Source organism: Prunus dulcis, chromosome 7 (assembly GCF_902201215.1).
Source record: "Prunus dulcis chromosome 7, ALMONDv2, whole genome shotgun sequence".
Classification (NCBI taxonomy): domain Eukaryota; kingdom Viridiplantae; phylum Streptophyta; class Magnoliopsida; order Rosales; family Rosaceae; genus Prunus; species Prunus dulcis.
In genome coordinates this window covers 15,140,721-15,159,415 of record NC_047656.1, presented here as the reverse complement: position 1 = coordinate 15,159,415, position 18,695 = coordinate 15,140,721, and the positions used below count along the sequence as shown (strand labels likewise).

At 39.5% G+C, this 18,695-nt stretch overlaps 5 protein-coding genes across 10 annotated transcripts; all 5 read right to left on the bottom strand.

The window, feature by feature from the left end:
• Positions 1 to 2,289: 2,289 nt before the first annotated feature.
• Positions 2,290 to 6,290, bottom strand: LOC117636013 (proline-rich receptor-like protein kinase PERK4). 3 transcript variants are annotated; one of them, XM_034370434.1, is made up of 9 exons: positions 6,078 to 6,290; positions 5,027 to 5,760; positions 4,242 to 4,766; positions 3,947 to 4,033; positions 3,784 to 3,854; positions 3,605 to 3,681; positions 3,275 to 3,419; positions 2,995 to 3,156; positions 2,290 to 2,895 (listed from the first exon to the last, which is right to left on the bottom strand). In XM_034370434.1, exons 2-9 carry the CDS (start codon positions 5,679 to 5,681, stop codon positions 2,635 to 2,637), a joined length of 1,983 nt encoding a protein of 660 aa, XP_034226325.1. In that variant the 5' UTR covers positions 5,682 to 5,760; positions 6,078 to 6,290; the 3' UTR covers positions 2,290 to 2,634. The 3 variants fall into 3 exon arrangements, with proteins under 3 accessions (XP_034226325.1, XP_034226324.1, XP_034226326.1); XM_034370433.1 differs by lacking the exon at positions 6,078 to 6,290 and adding an exon at positions 5,888 to 6,061; XM_034370435.1 differs by lacking the exon at positions 6,078 to 6,290 and adding an exon at positions 5,904 to 6,060.
• A 567-nt stretch (positions 6,291 to 6,857) lies between these two features.
• LOC117634846 (F-box protein At5g07610-like) lies at positions 6,858 to 9,351 on the bottom strand. Its single transcript, XM_034369102.1, has 3 exons — positions 8,970 to 9,351; positions 8,724 to 8,861; positions 6,858 to 8,237 (listed from the first exon to the last, which is right to left on the bottom strand). The coding sequence occupies exons 2-3, from the start codon at positions 8,853 to 8,855 to the stop codon at positions 7,131 to 7,133; spliced, it is 1,239 nt and encodes a 412-aa protein (XP_034224993.1). The 5' UTR covers positions 8,856 to 8,861; positions 8,970 to 9,351; the 3' UTR covers positions 6,858 to 7,130.
• Positions 9,352 to 10,460: 1,109 nt separating this feature from the next.
• Positions 10,461 to 13,688, bottom strand: LOC117635896 (F-box protein At5g03970-like). Of its 2 annotated transcripts, none has more exons than XM_034370274.1 (3): positions 13,544 to 13,688; positions 12,146 to 12,719; positions 10,461 to 11,811 (listed from the first exon to the last, which is right to left on the bottom strand). In XM_034370274.1, exons 2-3 carry the CDS (start codon positions 12,689 to 12,691, stop codon positions 10,723 to 10,725), a joined length of 1,635 nt encoding a protein of 544 aa, XP_034226165.1. In that variant the 5' UTR covers positions 12,692 to 12,719; positions 13,544 to 13,688; the 3' UTR covers positions 10,461 to 10,722. The 2 variants fall into 2 exon arrangements, with proteins under 2 accessions (XP_034226165.1, XP_034226166.1); XM_034370275.1 differs by having other exon boundaries at positions 13,554 to 13,688.
• Positions 13,689 to 14,266: 578 nt separating this feature from the next.
• Positions 14,267 to 16,628, bottom strand: LOC117635181 (F-box protein At5g07610-like). Of its 3 annotated transcripts, XM_034369533.1 has the most exons (3): positions 16,537 to 16,628; positions 14,478 to 15,638; positions 14,267 to 14,430 (listed from the first exon to the last, which is right to left on the bottom strand). In XM_034369533.1, exon 2 carries the CDS (start codon positions 15,610 to 15,612, stop codon positions 14,512 to 14,514), a length of 1,101 nt encoding a protein of 366 aa, XP_034225424.1. In that variant the 5' UTR covers positions 15,613 to 15,638; positions 16,537 to 16,628; the 3' UTR covers positions 14,267 to 14,430; positions 14,478 to 14,511. The 3 variants fall into 3 exon arrangements, with proteins under 3 accessions (XP_034225424.1, XP_034225423.1, XP_034225425.1); XM_034369532.1 differs by having other exon boundaries at positions 14,267 to 15,638; XM_034369534.1 differs by having other exon boundaries at positions 14,267 to 15,632.
• Positions 16,629 to 17,489: 861 nt separating this feature from the next.
• On the bottom strand, positions 17,490 to 18,244 carry LOC117635051. The gene has a single exon (XM_034369377.1). It carries the CDS (start codon positions 18,164 to 18,166, stop codon positions 17,663 to 17,665), a length of 504 nt encoding a protein of 167 aa, XP_034225268.1. The 5' UTR covers positions 18,167 to 18,244; the 3' UTR covers positions 17,490 to 17,662.
• Positions 18,245 to 18,695: the final 451 nt, after the last annotated feature.

Sequence of the window (18,695 nt, the reverse complement as noted above, 5' to 3'; positions counted from 1 at the left end):
GCTCGGACCATCTGTGAGTGGACCTTCTTTCATAATTCAGATTTCATAAATGAATTGATGTGCTTTTATATAAAATAGATTTTATAAATGATTTTATATAAATGAGTTTTATAAATGAGTTTATTTGAGTAAGTTTCTTCATTCAGTCTTTGAGTAAGTTTTAATACGATTTTGAATATGATCAGTACAGTAATAATTCTATAAGTCGGTGCTGCTTATTTACCAGTTACAGAAACAGAGTTTGAGTTTTGAATCAGTGGAGACCGCAGCACGACTTGAGTTTTTCAGTTGTGATTCAGATTTTTCTAAAGGACTTTATTTTTAAACCACCTCGTACCCGTTTTTCTTTATGGTGATTACCCAGAGTCGGACCGATGTCTACGGACATCCAGTCTGATTATAGTTCAGTCAGTGCACTTGACTTACCTCACGAGTTTCGGGGACGCTCGGACCGTGAGTGCCAGGATTTGCGGCTCGGCAGACTTGGTGTCCCGAGACCTGCCAGGATTGCGGCTCGGCTGACTCTGTGTCCCCGAGACCTGCCAGAATTGCGGATCAGGCTGACTACGGTCCCCTGCATCCTGCCAGAGCGACTCGAGCTGACTTGGTGTCACCGAGGAATCTGCTGGCGGGACAGGCTGATCATAGTCCCCTGATTTCGCCAGTTTGCGGCTCGGGTAGCCTGTGTGACGCCCGAGACCTGCCAGGGAATTGACGGAAATGACAGGGGTACAAACTGGTGGTATTTCAAAGGATTTTGAGTTTCTTTTATGTAACTATGGTTTTCAGTTATTTTAAGTCAGTTTTTCTGATTTTTCAAGTATAGATACCTTTATATTCGTTCAGTTATGAAAGATCTGAGTACAGAGTTTTTATATGCGTTGGATTTCAGTACTTTTATGAAAGCTTTGAATTCAGTGGTTTGTATGAAACTTTCAAGTTTGAATATGACTGATATAGAATGCCTTGAATTGACTACGCGTGATATAATAAGTAAGTATTCATTTTTATTTAGCTAAATTTATTTTACCATGGGGGATATTATGTTTATGAGAATTGTTTTGAAGAACATTATTGTTGCTTTGGTCCACTCACATTTTCAACCTGTTTTTCGCCCCCAGGCCTTAGAAGTACGCGGGATCCACCACCGGGCCAATCATAGTTTCTGCGCCAAGGTAAAGTTTTGCAGAAGATCCTTGCAACCTTGAAAACCCTAGAAAATGCTCTGATATCATGTTGAACATAAAGAATTGAGGTTGGAATCTGTTTGTTGACTTAGTCTGGCTGTTGGTAGGGTTTCTGAGATTATTTGACAGGTGAAAATTTTGGGATAAATCAAAAATACAGGGGAGGTTCTGTCGAATTTTCGGCAGAAATCTAAGGAAATTTAAAGAGAAATTGAAGTCAGAAGGGTAAGAAGGTCATTTGTGCCCGACATTTGTCAGGTGTCGGACACGCACAGGACTTGGCTCGAATTCCAAAGTGGAAATTGGGTCGGGTCCTGTCACATAATGTTAGAAAAAAATTGCATATTCAATTCCCCTTTGAAAATATATAAATCATATTAACTAATAAAATTTTAATCTAGTAGTAATTCTCTACACAATCGTTAATTGTTTTAAAAGTAGCCATTCTAAATTGTTAATTTGTTTCAAGTATGACATCATAAATTGTTAATTATGAGCAGTTCTGCCTGTCTCCAAGTTGGTTCAGGGGACAGATTCAAAGAAAGCAAAAAATGCTATACTTACTACATTATTATCCCACATTTCTATACTACATGATGTGACATATTCATATCATATGCCACATCAATTAAATGAATGAAATGTATTTTAATAAATAAAATTAGCAAAACAAAAACTAGTATTTTACATTATGTGGTATGTACACATCAGCTGCCACATCATATAGTATAAAATTGTGGTATAAAAAATGTGGTAAGACTAGTATTATTCTTAAGGATAATACATTTGTGTGATCCTATAGAGTTGATTTGCAAGGAGGTGCTCTAGCTACCTAAGGGATCCGGAGCCTCTTCAATTAATATCAGTGTATTTATATGTATTTAAAAGAATTCTAACCATTTAATTAATCTAATGAAGTTTAATCATCCCCACCAGTATAATCATATTACATTAAAAATTCACATTTTGTAGCATATAAATCTGTGATACAAATAAATTTATTGAATAAAATAATCAAACATTCATGGCAATTCATAACAATACAGATAAGCTATCTTCTTCTAAGTCCAAAGTATTTGTACGAATATAGTACAAATCCATATTTATCAAAGAAAACAAGTTAATCAAACTAATTAATCAAGATCTGGGTCATCTCAATTGGCCCCCAAAATACACAATTTCCCAAAGCACATGCCCCTCTCCCCCCCCAAACGCCCTTCCAATGTCACTCCAAACCTCCTCTCTCTCTCTCTCTCTCTCTCTCTCACCTTTCTTGGGTAAAAATCCCAAATCCCAAAATTCAATAGCAAATTAGAAACTGTAGCCACATTTTCATCCATAAGCAATATGATCAATTGTTTTTCTTTGTACTGTGTTGTTGTGAAATTATGTCCTCTCTTAGTTAAGCTCTTGTTGGACATTAATTGTTGTGGTGAGGGCTCAGACTTTAAAGGAGTTGCTGCTTTGGGTTCTTGGGTGTGCCAGACATTTCTCTGGAGTCATTACTTGAAGTCCCAAACTCACTGCTCCCAAACTCCTGGCTTGACAAGGCCAACTTTCTGAACTTCTTCATGTCTGCATTGTATGCCTGCGTGTCGTAGTCCGAGCTTCCTCCGCCGGTGGTGGCGTTGAACATGGAGCTCTGCCCTGGTTTTGTCCCCTCATTCAAGTCATCTAGTGACACATCTCCTTCGAGTGCACGTACAATCTGTTTTTTCAGCATGGAGCATTTGTGTTCTCACACTGTCAATCTCGACTAATTAATTATGAATGATAACGTAACATATCCGATGTATATACACGTTACCTGGCTCATCTTCGGGCGCTTTCTAGCAGAGTGACGGATACTTGCAGCAGCGCAGGCGACCATGCGTGCCATCTCCTGAAGGTTGAAGTTATTGTCCAAGCGGATGTCAACTAGCTCCAAATTATTGCCTTCCTCTAGTGAACGGTTGAGAAGTGGTCGAGCCTGTACATTTAATGTGTCACATTATTATTTTCACAAAAATTAAGAGAGGAAGTAAGATTGATTTATTATAATTAGCACTCAAAAACTTGCAAAGATTAATAGATGAGGAAGTACGAACCCAGTCAACTAAGCTGTCGTCCATTGCATTTGAAGGATCCACTGGTCGCTTTCCAGTTATGAGTTCCAGGAGCATGACCCCAAATGAGAAAACATCTGATTTCTCTGTCAATTTTCCACTTGATGCATATTCTGGAGCCAAATACCTGCATTGTTTTGATACAAAACCAAATTTATATTAATCTGGTAATTAACTGGAACAACCACTAGTAATTAAGATAAGATTGAGTTAAATTGCAGTATTCTTCAAAACTCAAACAATGTTGAGAGTATTATTCCAGATCGATCACTCATAATCATCGCCAATTGGTTTTGAATCAGATGAACTTACCCGAAAGTTCCCATAACTCGTGTAGACACGTGGGTGTAATTGTCAGAAGACAACTTGGCCAACCCAAAATCAGCAACCTGAAAAAGCAAATTAGAAGGATGATCAAGGTGGTTGATTGATTGATTTTGGCGTATGCATACTATAAGCATCACAAAAATATGTATGTCAGCAACACATACCATGGCTTCAAAGTTGAAATCAAGGAGAATGTTAGCAGATTTAATATCACGATGGATGATTTTCGGGTGGCCTGCATTGATTCATTTAATTTCCGATTAAGTAAATATATGTCAAGAGAGAGAGAGAGTTAGAATAAATAGCTAGGTGCTTTGACTTTCTTACAATCTTCATGAAGGTATGCAAGCCCTTTGGCAGACCCAACCGCAATTCGAAGCCTAGTTGGCCAGTCCATAGGTGGAAGACCCTTTCCTGCAACCCATAATTTTATCAACATCTCATAAAATTTCGAGAAATACAACTATTTAGATGGAATTTGAAGATTTAGATAGATGATAAACCAAAATCGTTTAAATATTAGCACTCAAAATTGAGTTTAAGTAACTGAAAAAATTGTGCTGTGTTGATATTTGATCGTAACATCGACAATGTAGAGTATTATAAGTGTATTCAAACTCACCATGCAAGTGATATTCCATGGTTTTGTTTTCAACAAATTCATAGACCAGCATTCTCTGCCCACCAGCAATACAATATCCAACCAGCGACACAAGATGCCGATGATGAACTCGGCTAATGATCTCCACCTCGGCCGCAAATTCTCGTTCTCCTTGACCACTGCCCGACTTGAGACTTTTCACTGCAACCTCTTTCCCATTGGGCAAGACACCTTTGTGCACATACCCGAACCCGCCCTGACCCAACAAATTCGCCTCTGAAAACCCATTGGTGGCAGCTGCAAGCTCATCGTAAGTGAAGGTGCTCTTGTTGAACCCAAGTGACATTGTTGGCGAAGGAGGTGGCAATGGCGCCCCCCGGGGTCCTGAGAAATTGGTGCTCGCTTCGACACTCAGCGGAGGTGGCCCCGAAGGCCAGGCACCACCACCAGGTGCTTGGTTGTTTAGCCTCACCACATGGTCTCCTTGTGGATTATTCATGTCATGCCAATTTTGTTGCTGTGTATTGTTGTAATAGCCACCACCGCCTGTGCAAATATAAAGTTAATGAGGCTAATCTCAAGATTGTTTATATATGGGGTGATGAACACCATGTGAATCTTTTCTTCAATATGAGATTTATTTTATTATTTTTTTGTCAATTGAAATAAAGTGACAAGAGATATTATAATTTCATAACACCACGACTAGATGATTTCACAGTTGATGCGTACTTATTAAATCAATAAGTAATTGAAAATTATTTGACATCATGTGGTGAACAAAATTAAGGGTTAGGGTTTGGCACCTTTGTGATGATCAGCAGGATCTCCATAGTACTGCATTTCACGACGCTTTCTCCTCTTCCTTCTGATGCAAACCACGCACACCACGAGCAAGGCAATTATAACCAATGACGCCCCAATAGCCACTCCGGCTATCTTACCTTTATTATCCGTTGATGATGAGCTGTCTTCATCAGAGCTATCTGTTGATGGGGTGCTGCTTCCATGTGACGGCGGCGATAGTGCACCAGTGGGAGAAGTCTTAGGACGCGCGTGTGGAGGTGTTGTAGCGGCAGCCGTATCATTTGCTTCAGTAACAGCCGCTGGAGGTGTCGGCACAGCCGGCGGTGATTTTGCCGCCTGCTCCTTTGGAGGAGGAGGCGAACTGGCTGGGTTCGCTTCCTTTGGCGGAGGTGGCGAGGAGGATGCCGCTTTCGGTGGAGGTGACGATGAGGAACCCTTGGGAGGTGGCGTCGAGTCCTTTGGAGGTGGCGGAGATGATGGTGGAGGTGATGACGGCGGCGGAGATGACGGTGGCGGTGCTGATGGTGGTGGTGACGAGGGCGGTTTCGCGGGAGATGATTCCTTTGGGGATTCCTTTGGAGACGGCGATGACGAGGAGGAGTCTGGTGATGGTGGTGAAGTGCTATCCGGGGACGGAGCACTATCAGAAGACATTATTCGTCTCTTGATCAACCTCCGGCCAAGTACCACTTCACCTCTCCCGTAACTGCTCGCCTCAATGATTGAAGACCCCCTAAAACAATTTGAAAGCAATAATAAGGTTTTAATTAGCAAATTATAATCAAACCTAAATTCATGCAAGCATATGCATATATAAAGAATAAGAGAAATTGAAAATGTGTAACGTTTGATTAATGTACATGTAAAATGTGCTACCAAGAAGAGATAACAACATTAATCTCCCCTCCAGGACCTCCAGGACCCCATCGGTAGTTTTTAGTTTAGTTGATCCAAAGATTATTATTATTTTTTTTTTCGAATTTTAAAAAAATTGATCGGAGAAGAAGATATGCAGGAGGGCAGAACGAAATAACGAAATAATTAAGGTACCTGGTGATCAATGGAAAGAAGATAGGGTAGGAGGGTTTCTCAAAGGAAAGAGAAAGGGAGGAGCACTCTAGTGTGTCCTTGCCATTATGGCCTCCTACAAAGGAGGGACCAACCCTTAGCTCTCTCTCTAAACCTCTGTTTTTGTCTCGGCCACCCCTAACTTAGATTGTGTTGGTTATTTCTTTTACCAGTTCCTCTGTCTCATATTGGCACCTCGCTGGAGCCTCCCCCATTTAATTTGCTTCAGATTTGTTATTGGCTCACAAGCAACAAATATTGCCTTCAAATTTAGACTTTGCCTCCACCTTGGGCGCTTCTCTTCACACTTGGACGCAAATCACATCACATCCTATTGGTTTGGGCACACTAACCAACTTCATAACCTAGCTACTACCAGCACCAAGTAATGACAGCATATGAAGGTTCCAAGAATAGCAACCAACGTTTATATAGTATATACCACTCAGCAGTTATCCCCTTACGCCATGGTAAAAGTTCAAAACTTCGATTCTTGCACTCTTCCGCTGTTTTTTCTGGTACAAAATCGGTTAATTAATCTTGTAACCCTCGAGATATTTATCATATATTCGCCGTTCTTTTTTCAAATTAAAAGGAAAGATAACATCATGTTCTTTATTGTTGGGACGAAATCGATCGTTTGTCATGTATAAATTATCATTACAAGATGTTTAGTATGTTTGCATATAGGGCCGATGACTTAGTGCAATGGTGTTATGACCAAAATTTCCATAATTGATTTGTTTTCTGATGTGAATCTTGGCGGTGTTTAAACTTGATTTAAGAAATGAAATATTTCAGCATTCAACATTCACCATTTTCCGATCAAATTTCCATGGCCTGCAACATACAGGCAGCCAAAAACCCAGAGCAAAGATTATGACCTCAAACAAGTTTCAAATAAGAACTTCGTCAGGAGTTTGAGAAGAAGTTCGGAATTACACTTGCAAACAATCTAATCCTAAAGTACACAATCCAGTTTGCTAGCTTGGCTTAGGCAGTAGGATCCACAGAATAGAGGCTGCTCATGTATGATTAATGCACGTGTACAAGGCTGTTCACATATGGAAGGTACCTCACACATCCATCATCAGTCCCGGTTCCACTTCTTAGCACTTCAGCCTTCCCTGCTTTCACATCATAGGCAATCAGTATCCTTCCAATATTAACTATCACCACATCACTATTGACGCAAGCCAGAGCCCTCATCTTCTCAGTAAATTCGCTGAAAAAATCACCATCAAGAGAAATACTATGCTTCAGATTCATGTCCATATCACCATAGATGTCCAGGTTGTACTCATAGCCCCTTCGATGAGGCAGAATGTAACAGAGCTCCCCGTGCATCTCTGCCAAAGCACCATGTGGTCCGCTGCCGAGAGGGAGTGACAGAATACCATATTGCTCCTCATTCAAATCAAAAGCCAAAATGTCCCCAGCAGAAGTTTCCCAGAAGGCTACACCCTTCATAAAGAGTCCATCGCCATTCAGCTTCGAAGCATCCAGCTCACAGCATTCCGTGTCAGCAAGTCTCCATGAGGATGACCTCGAAGAGAATATTTCGAAACAGATAACCGGATGATCAGTTAAAGAGAAAGCACAAATAAGTTGATAATGTGCTGCAAAGTTCAGGACAGAAGGCTCAAAGGCTAGAGCTAGGGCTGGTTCAGGGCCATGATACAAGTTTGACTTGGGAAGCGCTCTCCAATCCTTGGTAGCAGGGTTGCAAATATAGTAGGTATTTTCTCCATTGCAGCTTTGGCAGCAAAGCAGACCATTGCAACTGGTTCTGACAGTAACTGGTTCAGGCAAGAAACTGAGGGAAGGACTGGGAACGCCATAAGCATCACCATTAAGAGACACGAAGAAAGGCGCATCACCAGGGAGTTGACAAAACAGACCAGAGATGTCCCGGAAGTGATGAGATTGCTGGTGAATGAAAAAAGGACTGGTAATCAACTCATCCCACTCTTTGCTAACAGCTCTGAGCCTGAAAAGTGATTTGGCAGGAAGGAAAGGAAGAACATGCTCTGTTACAACATCTTTGATCTCTATGTTCTGCTTGAACCTTTTGGGTCCAGGAAATTCAGAATAGTCAACAACAAGAGCAATCCTTTTTCTGTCATTTGGAGATCCGTGAAACTGCAATAGAAAAACAAAAACAAAAATTTGGTCAGAGGAAAAGCAGATTACGGATGAAGAAATGATAAAAATCTTAGTGAGAGAGAGAGAGACAAGGGGAGCAAAATGGTTTCCAACATGTAGAACTTCAAGCAAAATGATTATCAATACTGCACAAATAACAGAAGCACCGCCAAGCAAATGAAAGGAAAATCTGCCAAAAATAATTGAAACGTCGAGTCACATAAACTCATCTGGTGACCCTCTTTTACACGAATGACTCTTTTTTATAATGTTCTATTGGGAACACAACGCAGAGAAGCATAAAAAACCTGTTCGGCATAATTCTTGAGGGTCTGGAGATACCCATTGGAGCTCTCTTGGAGCTCACAGACACACATAATACAATTTAAGCCAAACTACCAACAATTATCAACCATCCATTTATTTTATTAAGTACAAATTAAAAATCTAAAAATAAAAGCGTCAAATCTACCAATGGCATACCACATCATAGCCATCCACAACCTTCTCCTCATGAACCGGAGATGGTGGATATTCTTGTCCACTGTCATCAGATAGATCACCTTCTTCAGAATTCCCAGTACTATGCTCCTTACTGTCCACAGAAGTCGCCATTTCTGCCTAAAAAGAGACATAACAAAGTCAAATTTCAAAGAATTAGATCATTCAATTGCGGTTGCTTGGTGCAAAAGAAATTAACCAAACTAACATAACAAAATGAGATCTTACCGAAATCAACAAAGATTTAAATGTCTACTGCTCTGTTGATTGCTTCAATAAGGTATGGAGAATCAGAAATGAAAATTTTGATATCTTCATTTCCATAATTTACGATCTTGAATGAAAAGAAACAAAAACCCTATAAAGAACAACCCAATATGGGTTTTTTTCTTTCTTCGTAAAATGGGTCATTTCCAAAAATCAAATTCAAACCCAAAATCCATTAGGAGATAAGAAACAAAAGCCCCGTCAGTAACATCCGAAGTGGGTTTCTTGTTTTCTTGGAATAAGTTGGCAATTTTCCAAAAATAAAATTCAAACCCAAAACACAATGACAATGTCTTAGAGACCGAGTTTTCCTTCTTTTTCCTTGGCTTTCTCAGTAACCAAACAAACCAAAATGGTAATAGAAATAAGAAACTTGAAAGAAAAAGAAAAAAGAAACAGAACGAAAACAGAGAGCCGTCTGTCAAGAAACCCAAAACATACAAACCTCATAAAACAGAGAAATCGACACTCTTACAAAACCCATTCATGAAATGCATTATAGATTCAAGAGTGTTCAACAAGAAAAGGAAAAAAGAACAGAGAAGCACTCTGCCGATGGGTTGGGTTTTGCATTTCCAATAAACGAAGCAATGTGCGTATCGGCAATTTCGAAACACTTTAAAAAAAACCCTGAAAAAGAAAACTACGAGAAGCTTACCGTCGTAGCCCTAAGAGACTACCGGAGATCAAACGCTGCGTTGAACTTGAACGCGAGAGAGAGAGAGAGAGAGAGAGAGAGAGAGAGAGAGAGAGAGACTCTGTGTTCACGGTTGAGAGCAGTTAACATGACGTACGTAGTACTTTACTCCTCTGCACATAAATAGGGCTTATATCGGCTTCCAATGGTGTTTGAACACGTGGCTGACTTAGATTGGCCAATGTGGATGTCAAGGGTGACGTGAGCTACAAGTTTATTTATACAAGGAGCATGAAATTTGGACACAAGACAGGACATCGAGTGTAAGAGTAACTGCTCTTAACCACTTGAGCTGTAAATCATTTTCTTTTTGTTTATATTGAAGAAATAAGGAGATTATAGCTCAAGTGGTTAAGAACATTTAACATTACACTTGAGATCTTAGATTCGATTGTTTCCTTCTCAATCTCACTTGTATCAAAGAAAATAATAAACAACTTATTGGGTTTTTCTCTTGGTACCTTTGTTCACACGCATCGTCAAAATGAACGAAATAGGAACGCAGAAAGTGACAAGCTTGTACTCGAACCATAAAGTTGAGAAATGATGATTCCAAGATGAGCCATCATTTTCATTTTGGGTCGGTCATTTTCCTTTTGGCTTTTTTTTGGGGTATGGGGTCAAGTCAATACAAATGTGAAATGTCTTGTTTTTTTCTGTCTAGTGGGTTTTCTTTTCAAGTTGCGTCAAGTTGCATTATACAACCAAAGCTAAATGGAATATCATAGGCACAAAGGGAATACATGGAACTCAAATAAGAAAAGGTTGTATCCACTCCAATATTATTTATTATAAACCCAAATACCATACGATGCACCAAAGCACCTGATCTACACAAAGCCAACGAGAAATAAGCAGTTGAGAACTAAAAGGAAATTACATAGCCACGGACAGAAGCCTAATATTAAACATAGCTTTACCAATTAGTTCCAAACATAACCACCTAACAAAAACTACCAAATGCCTTCTTTCTTCATGGTTTTGCACAAATGGCAAATATAGGACAGCAGAGGCCAACTAAATCGCCACAAGGCTGTTCACGTACGGAAGAAACCTTTCATATCCAGCATTGGTCCTGCCAGTTCTTAGTGTTTCAATCTCCCCTGCTTTCACATGATAAGCAATCAGGTACCTTCCAAGAAGAATTACCACCACATCATCATTCACACAAGCCAGAGCCCTCAACCCTTCAGTAACATGGTTGAAAACCTCACCGATGAGATGGATCCTGCGCTTCAGGTTCATGCACATATCGCCATAGATTTCCAAGGTGTACTGACCGTCGTCATCTTCACAAGGCAGAATGTAGCACAGCTCCCCATTCATCTCTGTCATAACACCTTGTGGTCCGCTGCCGAGAGGGAGAAGCATCATACCATATTGCTTCTCCTTCAAATCAAATGCCAGAATGTGCCCAGTTGATGTTTCCCAAAAGACCACACCCTTCAAAAAGAGCCCATTACCACTCAGCTCCAAAGCATTGAGCTCATAGCATACTGCGTCAGACAGTTCCCAAGAGTTGGACCTTGAAGAAAATATATCAAAATAGACACCCGTATGACCAGGTACAGAGAAGGCACAGACAAGTTCAAATTTTGCTTCAAAATCAAGCACAGAAGGCTCAAAGGCTAGTGCCAGGAAAGATTCAGGCCCATGATAGTAGCCTGGCTTGGGAAGCTCTTTCCATTGCTTGTTCAGAGGGTTGCAGATATAGTAGGTATCTTCTCCATCGCAGGTTTGACAGCATAGCAGACCTTTGCAAGTGGTTCTTACAGTAACTGGTTTAGGCAAGAAAGTGAGGGAAGAACTGGGAACGCCATAAGCATCACGATCAAGTGAGATGAAGGATGGATAATCACCAGAGGGCTGACAGAATAGACCAGAGATGTCCCTGAAGTAGTAAGTTTGCTTGTGACTGAAGAATGCACTACCAATCCACTGATCCCATTGTTTGCTAACAGTTTTCAACCTGCAAAGTATTTTGGCAGGGAGGAAAGGAAGAACATACTCCATTGCAGCATCATTGATGTTCATTTTCTTAATATGCTTTCTGTCTTCAGGACAATCATCTATATGACCAATTCTTTTATATGAATATGTGTGAAACTGCACATTAAAAAGTTCATCAAGATGCAAATCAAGGGAAAAGAAACAAAGACACAAAAACTTGAACATTTAATCACATGAACAATGACAGCCTCCAATTCATCAATAAACAAAACAAACATGGAAATCCGGGCAAAGATAGGACCTTATCAGTTTGCTTAATTTGGTTCTATCTGCAGGAGCCAGGAATGCTTGTTTAGGATAGAATTAACCCTTAATATCATACGCAATCAATTAACCAAAACAGTAACAGAGCAATATAGAAGTATGAAAACTTCATCTCACATATAATACAGCCACTACCAAACACTAGGGCCAAACAAAAATGTCATACCTTGAAAGAATAACGCTTTATCCTCGACCGAGGCACAGGGACTACAGTACCCACATAATTGCCATTATCCTCAATCTTCAGCACTTCTCCGCTTCCATCAGATAGATATTCTTCAGAATCAGTGCCCAAATAACTGTCATTATCCACATTCTTCATCTGTGGTTCGCTTTCATCAAATATATCTTCTTCATAATCAGAACCCAAATAACAGTCATTATTCACATTTTTCATCCCTGGTTCGCTTTCATCATATAGATATCCTTCAGAATCAGTATCCATATAACTGTCTTTATCTACATTCTTCAACTGTTGTTTGCTTTCATCAGATAGATCTTCTTCAGAATCCGTACCCACAGAAATGTCAGTATCCACAATCTTCAACTGTTGCTTGGTTACATCACATAGATTTTCTACAGAAGCACTAGCCACATAACTTTCATCACCCAAAATTACATAATTTTCAGAATCACTACCCACAGAATTGTTATCGCTCACAAAGACAAAAGACGAGTCAGAGTCACTGCCCATATATTTATCATTATCCATGGTATATAATCCTAAGAATTCACCACCACTGCACAATGACATCAAGTTGGTTAGAACACATTTAATAACCATTCGAAGACAATTGAATTTCCCAAACATCAAGACCCATCACAGATCAGGACTTTCAAACAAGAGGAAAGCAACATAAGCTTCTTTGAACCACGGAACAATTTTGCTGCCAAATACAAGGGAACAACTGTTTAAACAGCAGCTAAATTAAAGCCTAGTATTCAATTATGGTTGCTTGGCACAAAAGAAACAAAACAAAATCAGATCATAACAAAAACCCCAAGTCCTTGGTTCGATTGCTTCAATAAGGTGTTCTTATTCAAAAAATTCTAAAATTCGGGGATTGGGAAGAAGAAGAAGAAAAATAATAAAATCCCATAAAGAAAAATCCAAAATACATTTCTTGTTTTCGCAGAAACAAATGGTATTTTTTTCGAAATTCAAATTCAAACCCTAAGCGCAATGGCATCAAGTCCCAGTAGACTTTCAGTTTCTTTGGGTTTCTCAGTAACCAAACAAATCAAAACATAGATAAAAACATGAAAATTGGATAAAAGACAGAGCGAAAGCAGAGAGCTTTCTCTAAATTACGAAATCCAAAACACACAGATAAACCCTACAATGATCAAACAAAACCCATAAAGCAGAAACAGTAAAACCCTTAGAAACGATCGAAAGCAACCCAAAAAAAAAACCCACTCATGCATGTAACATGACAAGCCATAGAGATTAAAGATTTTTCCACAAAAACCCAAACAAAAAAAAAAGGAGCACTTTGCCAATGAGTTGGGCTTTTTCATCTCGGCAAAAGAGAAAGCAACGAAGCAATAGCAAGAAGCGTACCTTCGAATACCTGAGAGTCGAGCAAGCCGGTGATCGAACGCAGCGTTGAACGCAACAGAGAGAGAGAGAGAGAGAGAGAGGACTTAGAACTGAAAAGTCTATAGAGTGAGAGAGCAGTTAAAGTCACGAACGAGGCCGTATGGTCTGTTTGTATCCATGGGTTTTCTTGACATGTGGAATTCCAGTGGTTTATGTCGGGTTTCTCTGGACAAGTGTACGCCTCAGATTGGTCTGTTGGCGGAGAAACGAGGTCTTGACGCGGTCAGAGGTTGCTTAAGTTTTAAGTTTGAAGCTTGTGAAGGGATTCGCACGAGTTGTTGAACTTGTATATATTGGATTTTAGATTCCAACCAAGTTTTCTCCATAATCCAAGTGATTAATACGAAGTAAAAAACTTACAGATAATTACTAATCCAAGTTTTTCTCCACAATAATCTCGTAGCCTAATTTTTAGGAATTGCATCCCATTTTGAAGGAAGTAAATAGGAAGCTAAATAAATAGTATTAATTTCTAAATAATTATGGCTCAAATTAGCTTTAAATGCATACAAAATTACTAGGTTTTAGCTTTGCTAATGATTAATGACTTTACGCTTCATGAACAATCATGATCTTTCATAAAAATAATAATAATTAAAAACCCAAAATCATGATGCATCAAGGTTTTATCCACCTTTTTTCTCTGTTTGTTTTGGGTCAAGGTTTTATCCATTCATATCTATATACTTATAAACCCAATAATATCATATGTGGTAAAGCTGCAGGTCTACAAAGGAAGCCAATAAGAAGAAATAAGCGGTTGACTGTTGACTCATGGACAATTCGATGGCCATGTACACAAGCTCTAAGCAAAGCATAAATGGAGAAACTTTACTAATTAGTTCAAAACACAACCATCTAATAAAAACTACCCAGTGTTATTTTCTACATGGTTGCACAACTGCAAAATAAGGCACAAGAGAGGCCAGCTAGATCTCCACAAGACTGTTCACATGCGAGACAATCCTCGCATCGTAATCAAATTCATCACCCACACATTGAGTTTCTTTAGTCTTCAGGTTGTACGAATAGATTTTTCCGCCACTGCGAAACAAGACCACATTTCCACTGGCAAACATTATGTTACTTGACAAGCGATCAGCAGCCGGAGCGAAGGGTGAAGGTGATAGAGTGATCTGATGTTTTGTTTTCCATGTCCTGGCCTTGCTGTTCATCTCCATTGTGTTTGTGTATGCGTTAGACAATACATTCACAGTTAATCCAGAAGACTGAGCCTTTGTCAAACAAAGCTTTCCATCCATCAGACCCAGGGCCGCACATCCTCCTGTGCCGTAAAAATCGCCATAGAGGAGTTGTGTGCGCTCCATCTTCAGGTCAAAAACAAGAATCTGAGAACCCATTGCCTGCCAATAAACTATGTCGTTCACATGAACACCAGATCTTGGCACAAGAGTTTTATTGCCAAAGTAAATCTCACCAGAAACTCTCCAAGACCCCTCCTTGGAGGAATAAATCTCAAATTCATATCCATTGTCAAAATCAACGGATGGAAAAGCACATACGAGCTTGTACTCGGCCACAAAGTTCAGCAACGATGGTTCAAAGATGAGAACAATAGCAGGGTCAGATCCATGATCAGCATTTGCCTTAGGAAGTTGTTTCCACTTCTTAGTAACAGGATTGCATATGTAATAAGCCTTGTAGCCATCACGACCCTGGCAGCAAAGTAAACCATTGGAAGAAGTCCTTATGTCAACTGGCTCAGGCAAGAACTTCAGACATGGGTCTGGAACACCATATGCATTGCGGTCAAGAGATATGAATGAAGATGGGTCTGCTCTGGATTGATAAAAGAAGCCCGAGATATCAGAAAAACAATTCGACTGCTTGTGGGCAAAGAAAGGAGTTAGGATGTCGAGCTTCCAGTCCCTACAAACTCCAGTGAACCTGAAAAGTGATTTAGCAGGAAGATATGGGAGGGCATGATCCCTAACGATGTCCTTGAGGTCCATGTATATCTTACTGTTTTTGTTTACTAGTACCTGATTTGCTCTCCTTCCTCGATCCATTATGCCCTCAATTAAATGTTCTACTCCTTCAAAAGCAATCAAATATTCAAAACTTAAGAAAAAAAGGTAAGACATCTGAAGTACAATATAGTAAAAGAGACATTTGACACAAGCCAATACATCTGAGACGGAGACATCACTGCTGGTTTTTCCGAATGTTTCATTGTAGATTTGTTTTGTGACACACTGATCAGATCTTTGAATTTGTCTAGTATTTGAAGACTATTGTATGTCACACCTTTTCCATATTTGACAGAGCACCGCGCCAGATACAAATACAAATTTTACATTTTAGGTAAAAGGATAGTTTAACTCATAATCAATTCTAAATGCTAGACCCAAGGAAAGCAACCAATTTCTTCTTATGACCAAGAATCACCAATCACTATTGGCTTCTGCATATTCGTCTTATTAAAATTACACGATGAAAACACAGTTCAGGATCTCAGATAATATTCAAAGACGATATTCCACAATCTTATGAACTCTCCAAAATCAACTTGCTCAGAGAATATGGAATCTTAACAAGAATAAATAAACAAACCACATTTTTAACATAACTTCTTAGGCTTGCGCTGTTTCTATTTTCTACCCAAAAAAGAACTGAGAGCATAGACCAACTCAAAAAGCCCCTTTCATTTCTTCAGCCTAAATTTTCTAAGCAACCAAACAGATCAATAACAGAAACGAAAACTTCCAAGGCAACTCTAACACAATCAAGAGGCAGCCAGAGAAAATCAGACTATAAAAAACCAAAAACAATTCATCACAAAATGTGAACAAACTGGAAGCATACAAAACTCATGTAAAAATTTGCAGAGAGCTAAACATGATTAAAAACCTCAATTAATGATCAAAACGAAGATTAAAAGGAAATCAAGGTGAGAGAAAAGAGTAGAACTGTGAGTGAGTGAGCGATCGTACCAATCGGATTGCGTCGTTCGTGAAATCGTCGAGGAGAGAGAGAGAGAGGGAGAGGGGTCTTGATCGAGACGAAGATATTGCAGAAAAGACTTTTTGGGGCCCTCTATTTGTGGTAAAGTAGGACTCAGCTTGACTTCTAGTGGAGTCAGTCAATAGCGCGGCTGTTTGGTTCCAAGAAGACTTATGTTCTATTCTGGAATAGAACAATATTTCTATTCCGGTTTGGGATTTGGAGTAATTATTGTGTTAGGCGGAGCTACACTGGTGTATTGAGGGAGCAAATCCGCATAACTTTTCTAATTTTTCTGAATTTATGAGAAGATTTCATTAGCCTCAAATGCTTGGAAATTGGAGGCTAAAAAGGAAATTACATGAAAGCTGATTTGTGTAACGATATTACTATTAATACATACATAAAGGAAATGAGGATCTGCAACTGATTTTTATAAACAAATTACCATTCATTTATATAAGGAAATTACTTGAATAGATGATTACCTTTTTCTTGGTGTTTATCTCTTCAATTGGGGAAAAAAGATAGCTAGGAAGTTGGGATTTAAAGTGTGTTGTAGACAAAATATACTTGAGATTTTAATTTTTGGTGGGCTTATTTGCATCTTGAAAATAATTTTGTGTGTTTTCGTTACGTGATGTTTTTAATCTACATATTACAATATGTGTTATAACATCGGTGATTTGGTAACACCGTGTAGTGAAATAGATGGTGGTTATTTCTGCTTCTCATCTCCATGGTGGTTATTTCTGCTTCTCATCTCCGCTTCATGTGTTCTCGGTCTTTGGGCATACATCATCATATACAACTTTGGAGCAAGATGATTAAAAATTGTGGAAACGCCATTGAAATAATAGAATTAATTGGATTCGACCCTAAATTAGTGCTAGAATAATCTTGTTACATACACAATAAACCAAGGAAAATTGAAGTTGGCGACACTGAATGGGTTAAAAGATCAAAGAAGAAGGAAAATTTTGGAAAAACATTGTCATGGAATTTCTTATAGATACAAATTAACATTGTACTAGTACTTGAAAAGCAGGACACATTAATTGGACCAAACCACGTCCACAAACACAAGATAGAATTATGGTGGCCGATAATCCCACATCATCCAAAGCACTGGTCACTGGGGAGGGGTCCTGGAATGGAGCCCTGCTGAAAAAATTGGAGCCCAAACACCACCAAAATGGAGAGCAAAGACAAGTAAGAGAGACCTTCAACAGCACCCAAAAGGCCAAAAGGGCCATTAGGGAGGCCAGAGCCAGTTTTGGTTTTGGTGTACAAGGACCACCCTACAATTCCCAGGACAGCCAAATAGCTCACGCCTTCAAGGGCACCGATGGAGCCACCGGGTCCGGGCGGCAGGCCACAGCCGGTTGTTTTGAGGGTGTAGAGTGACCAGCCAATCACTGGGGTGGAGACTAGGCCTCCTGCTATGGCTGCTTTCTCTGCAATGGTGCTGCTGCTGCTGTCGTCGCTGGTTTGCTTTGCCATGGCTAAGACCTTGGCTGGGGCTTGCAATCTGGTTGATGTTGTTTTGTATGTGGCATGGAAGCTTTGAAGTGGGTTTGATAATAGGGAGGTGGATGCTGGAGAAACTAGCAACATCATTGAGAGAGAGAGAGAGAGAGAGAGAGAGAGAGAGAGAGGGTTTGTTTCTAGTTTGCTGAATTCACATGTTGGAACCAGTTTGATGTATTTACAATTGAGCACCAAAGAGTCAATTCAATTTAAGACCAACCAATTTGATTATTTTATTATCATAAAAGTGTCTCCGTCAACCACTCTTTTCTTTTTTATGGCCAAAAAGAAAAGAAAAAAGAAGGAAAAAAAACTCTTCTATGTAATTACTAGCTTGTTTCCGCGCACCAAAAGCTAGCGTGAAATGGGAGCCGCAGGTAAGAAAATGCTTGAGCTTTTGGCTCAGCAGAGCTGCTTTTGACGGTAAAGCCGTCTACAAGTTGAGCTTGAGCTTCAAAGCGAGTTAGCTCATTCATGCAAATAAAACTTAAAGACTAACTTTATTTTGTAATGAATGCTTATTTATAAACTGTCCAATTGAAACCAAGTCCTTTACTAGTAGGCAACACTAGGGTACAAATCCTCTATTACCAAATCTACCATCTTTTGTTGCACTCTT

Excerpts from the sequence above, each read along its gene's own strand:
- LOC117636013 (XM_034370433.1), bottom strand. The coding sequence starts at position 5,922 with ATGTTGTTATCTCTTCTTGGTAGCACATTTTACAT. Across the intron at positions 4,767-5,026 it reads TCCTGCTGATCATCACAAAG|GCGGTGGTGGCTATTACAAC; the intron begins GTGCCAAACCCT and ends ATATTTGCACAG. Across the intron at positions 2,896-2,994 it reads AGCGCCCGAAGATGAGCCAG|ATTGTACGTGCACTCGAAGG; the intron begins GTAACGTGTATA and ends CTGAAAAAACAG.
- LOC117634846 (XM_034369102.1), bottom strand. The coding sequence starts at position 8,855 with ATGGCGACTTCTGTGGACAGTAAGGAGCATAGTACTGGGAATTCTGAA. Across the intron at positions 8,238-8,723 it reads TTGTGGATGGCTATGATGTG|TTTCACGGATCTCCAAATGA; the intron begins GTATGCCATTGG and ends TTTCTATTGCAG.
- LOC117635896 (XM_034370274.1), bottom strand. The coding sequence starts at position 12,691 with ATGGATAATGATAAATATATGGGCAGTGACTCTGACTCGTCTTTTGTC. Across the intron at positions 11,812-12,145 it reads TAAAGCGTTATTCTTTCAAG|TTTCACACATATTCATATAA; the intron begins GTATGACATTTT and ends TTTAATGTGCAG.
- LOC117635181 (XM_034369532.1), bottom strand. The coding sequence starts at position 15,612 with ATGGATCGAGGAAGGAGAGCAAATCAGGTACTAGTAAACAAAAACAGT.
- LOC117635051 (XM_034369377.1), bottom strand. The coding sequence starts at position 18,166 with ATGATGTTGCTAGTTTCTCCAGCATCCACCTCCCTATTATCAAACCCA.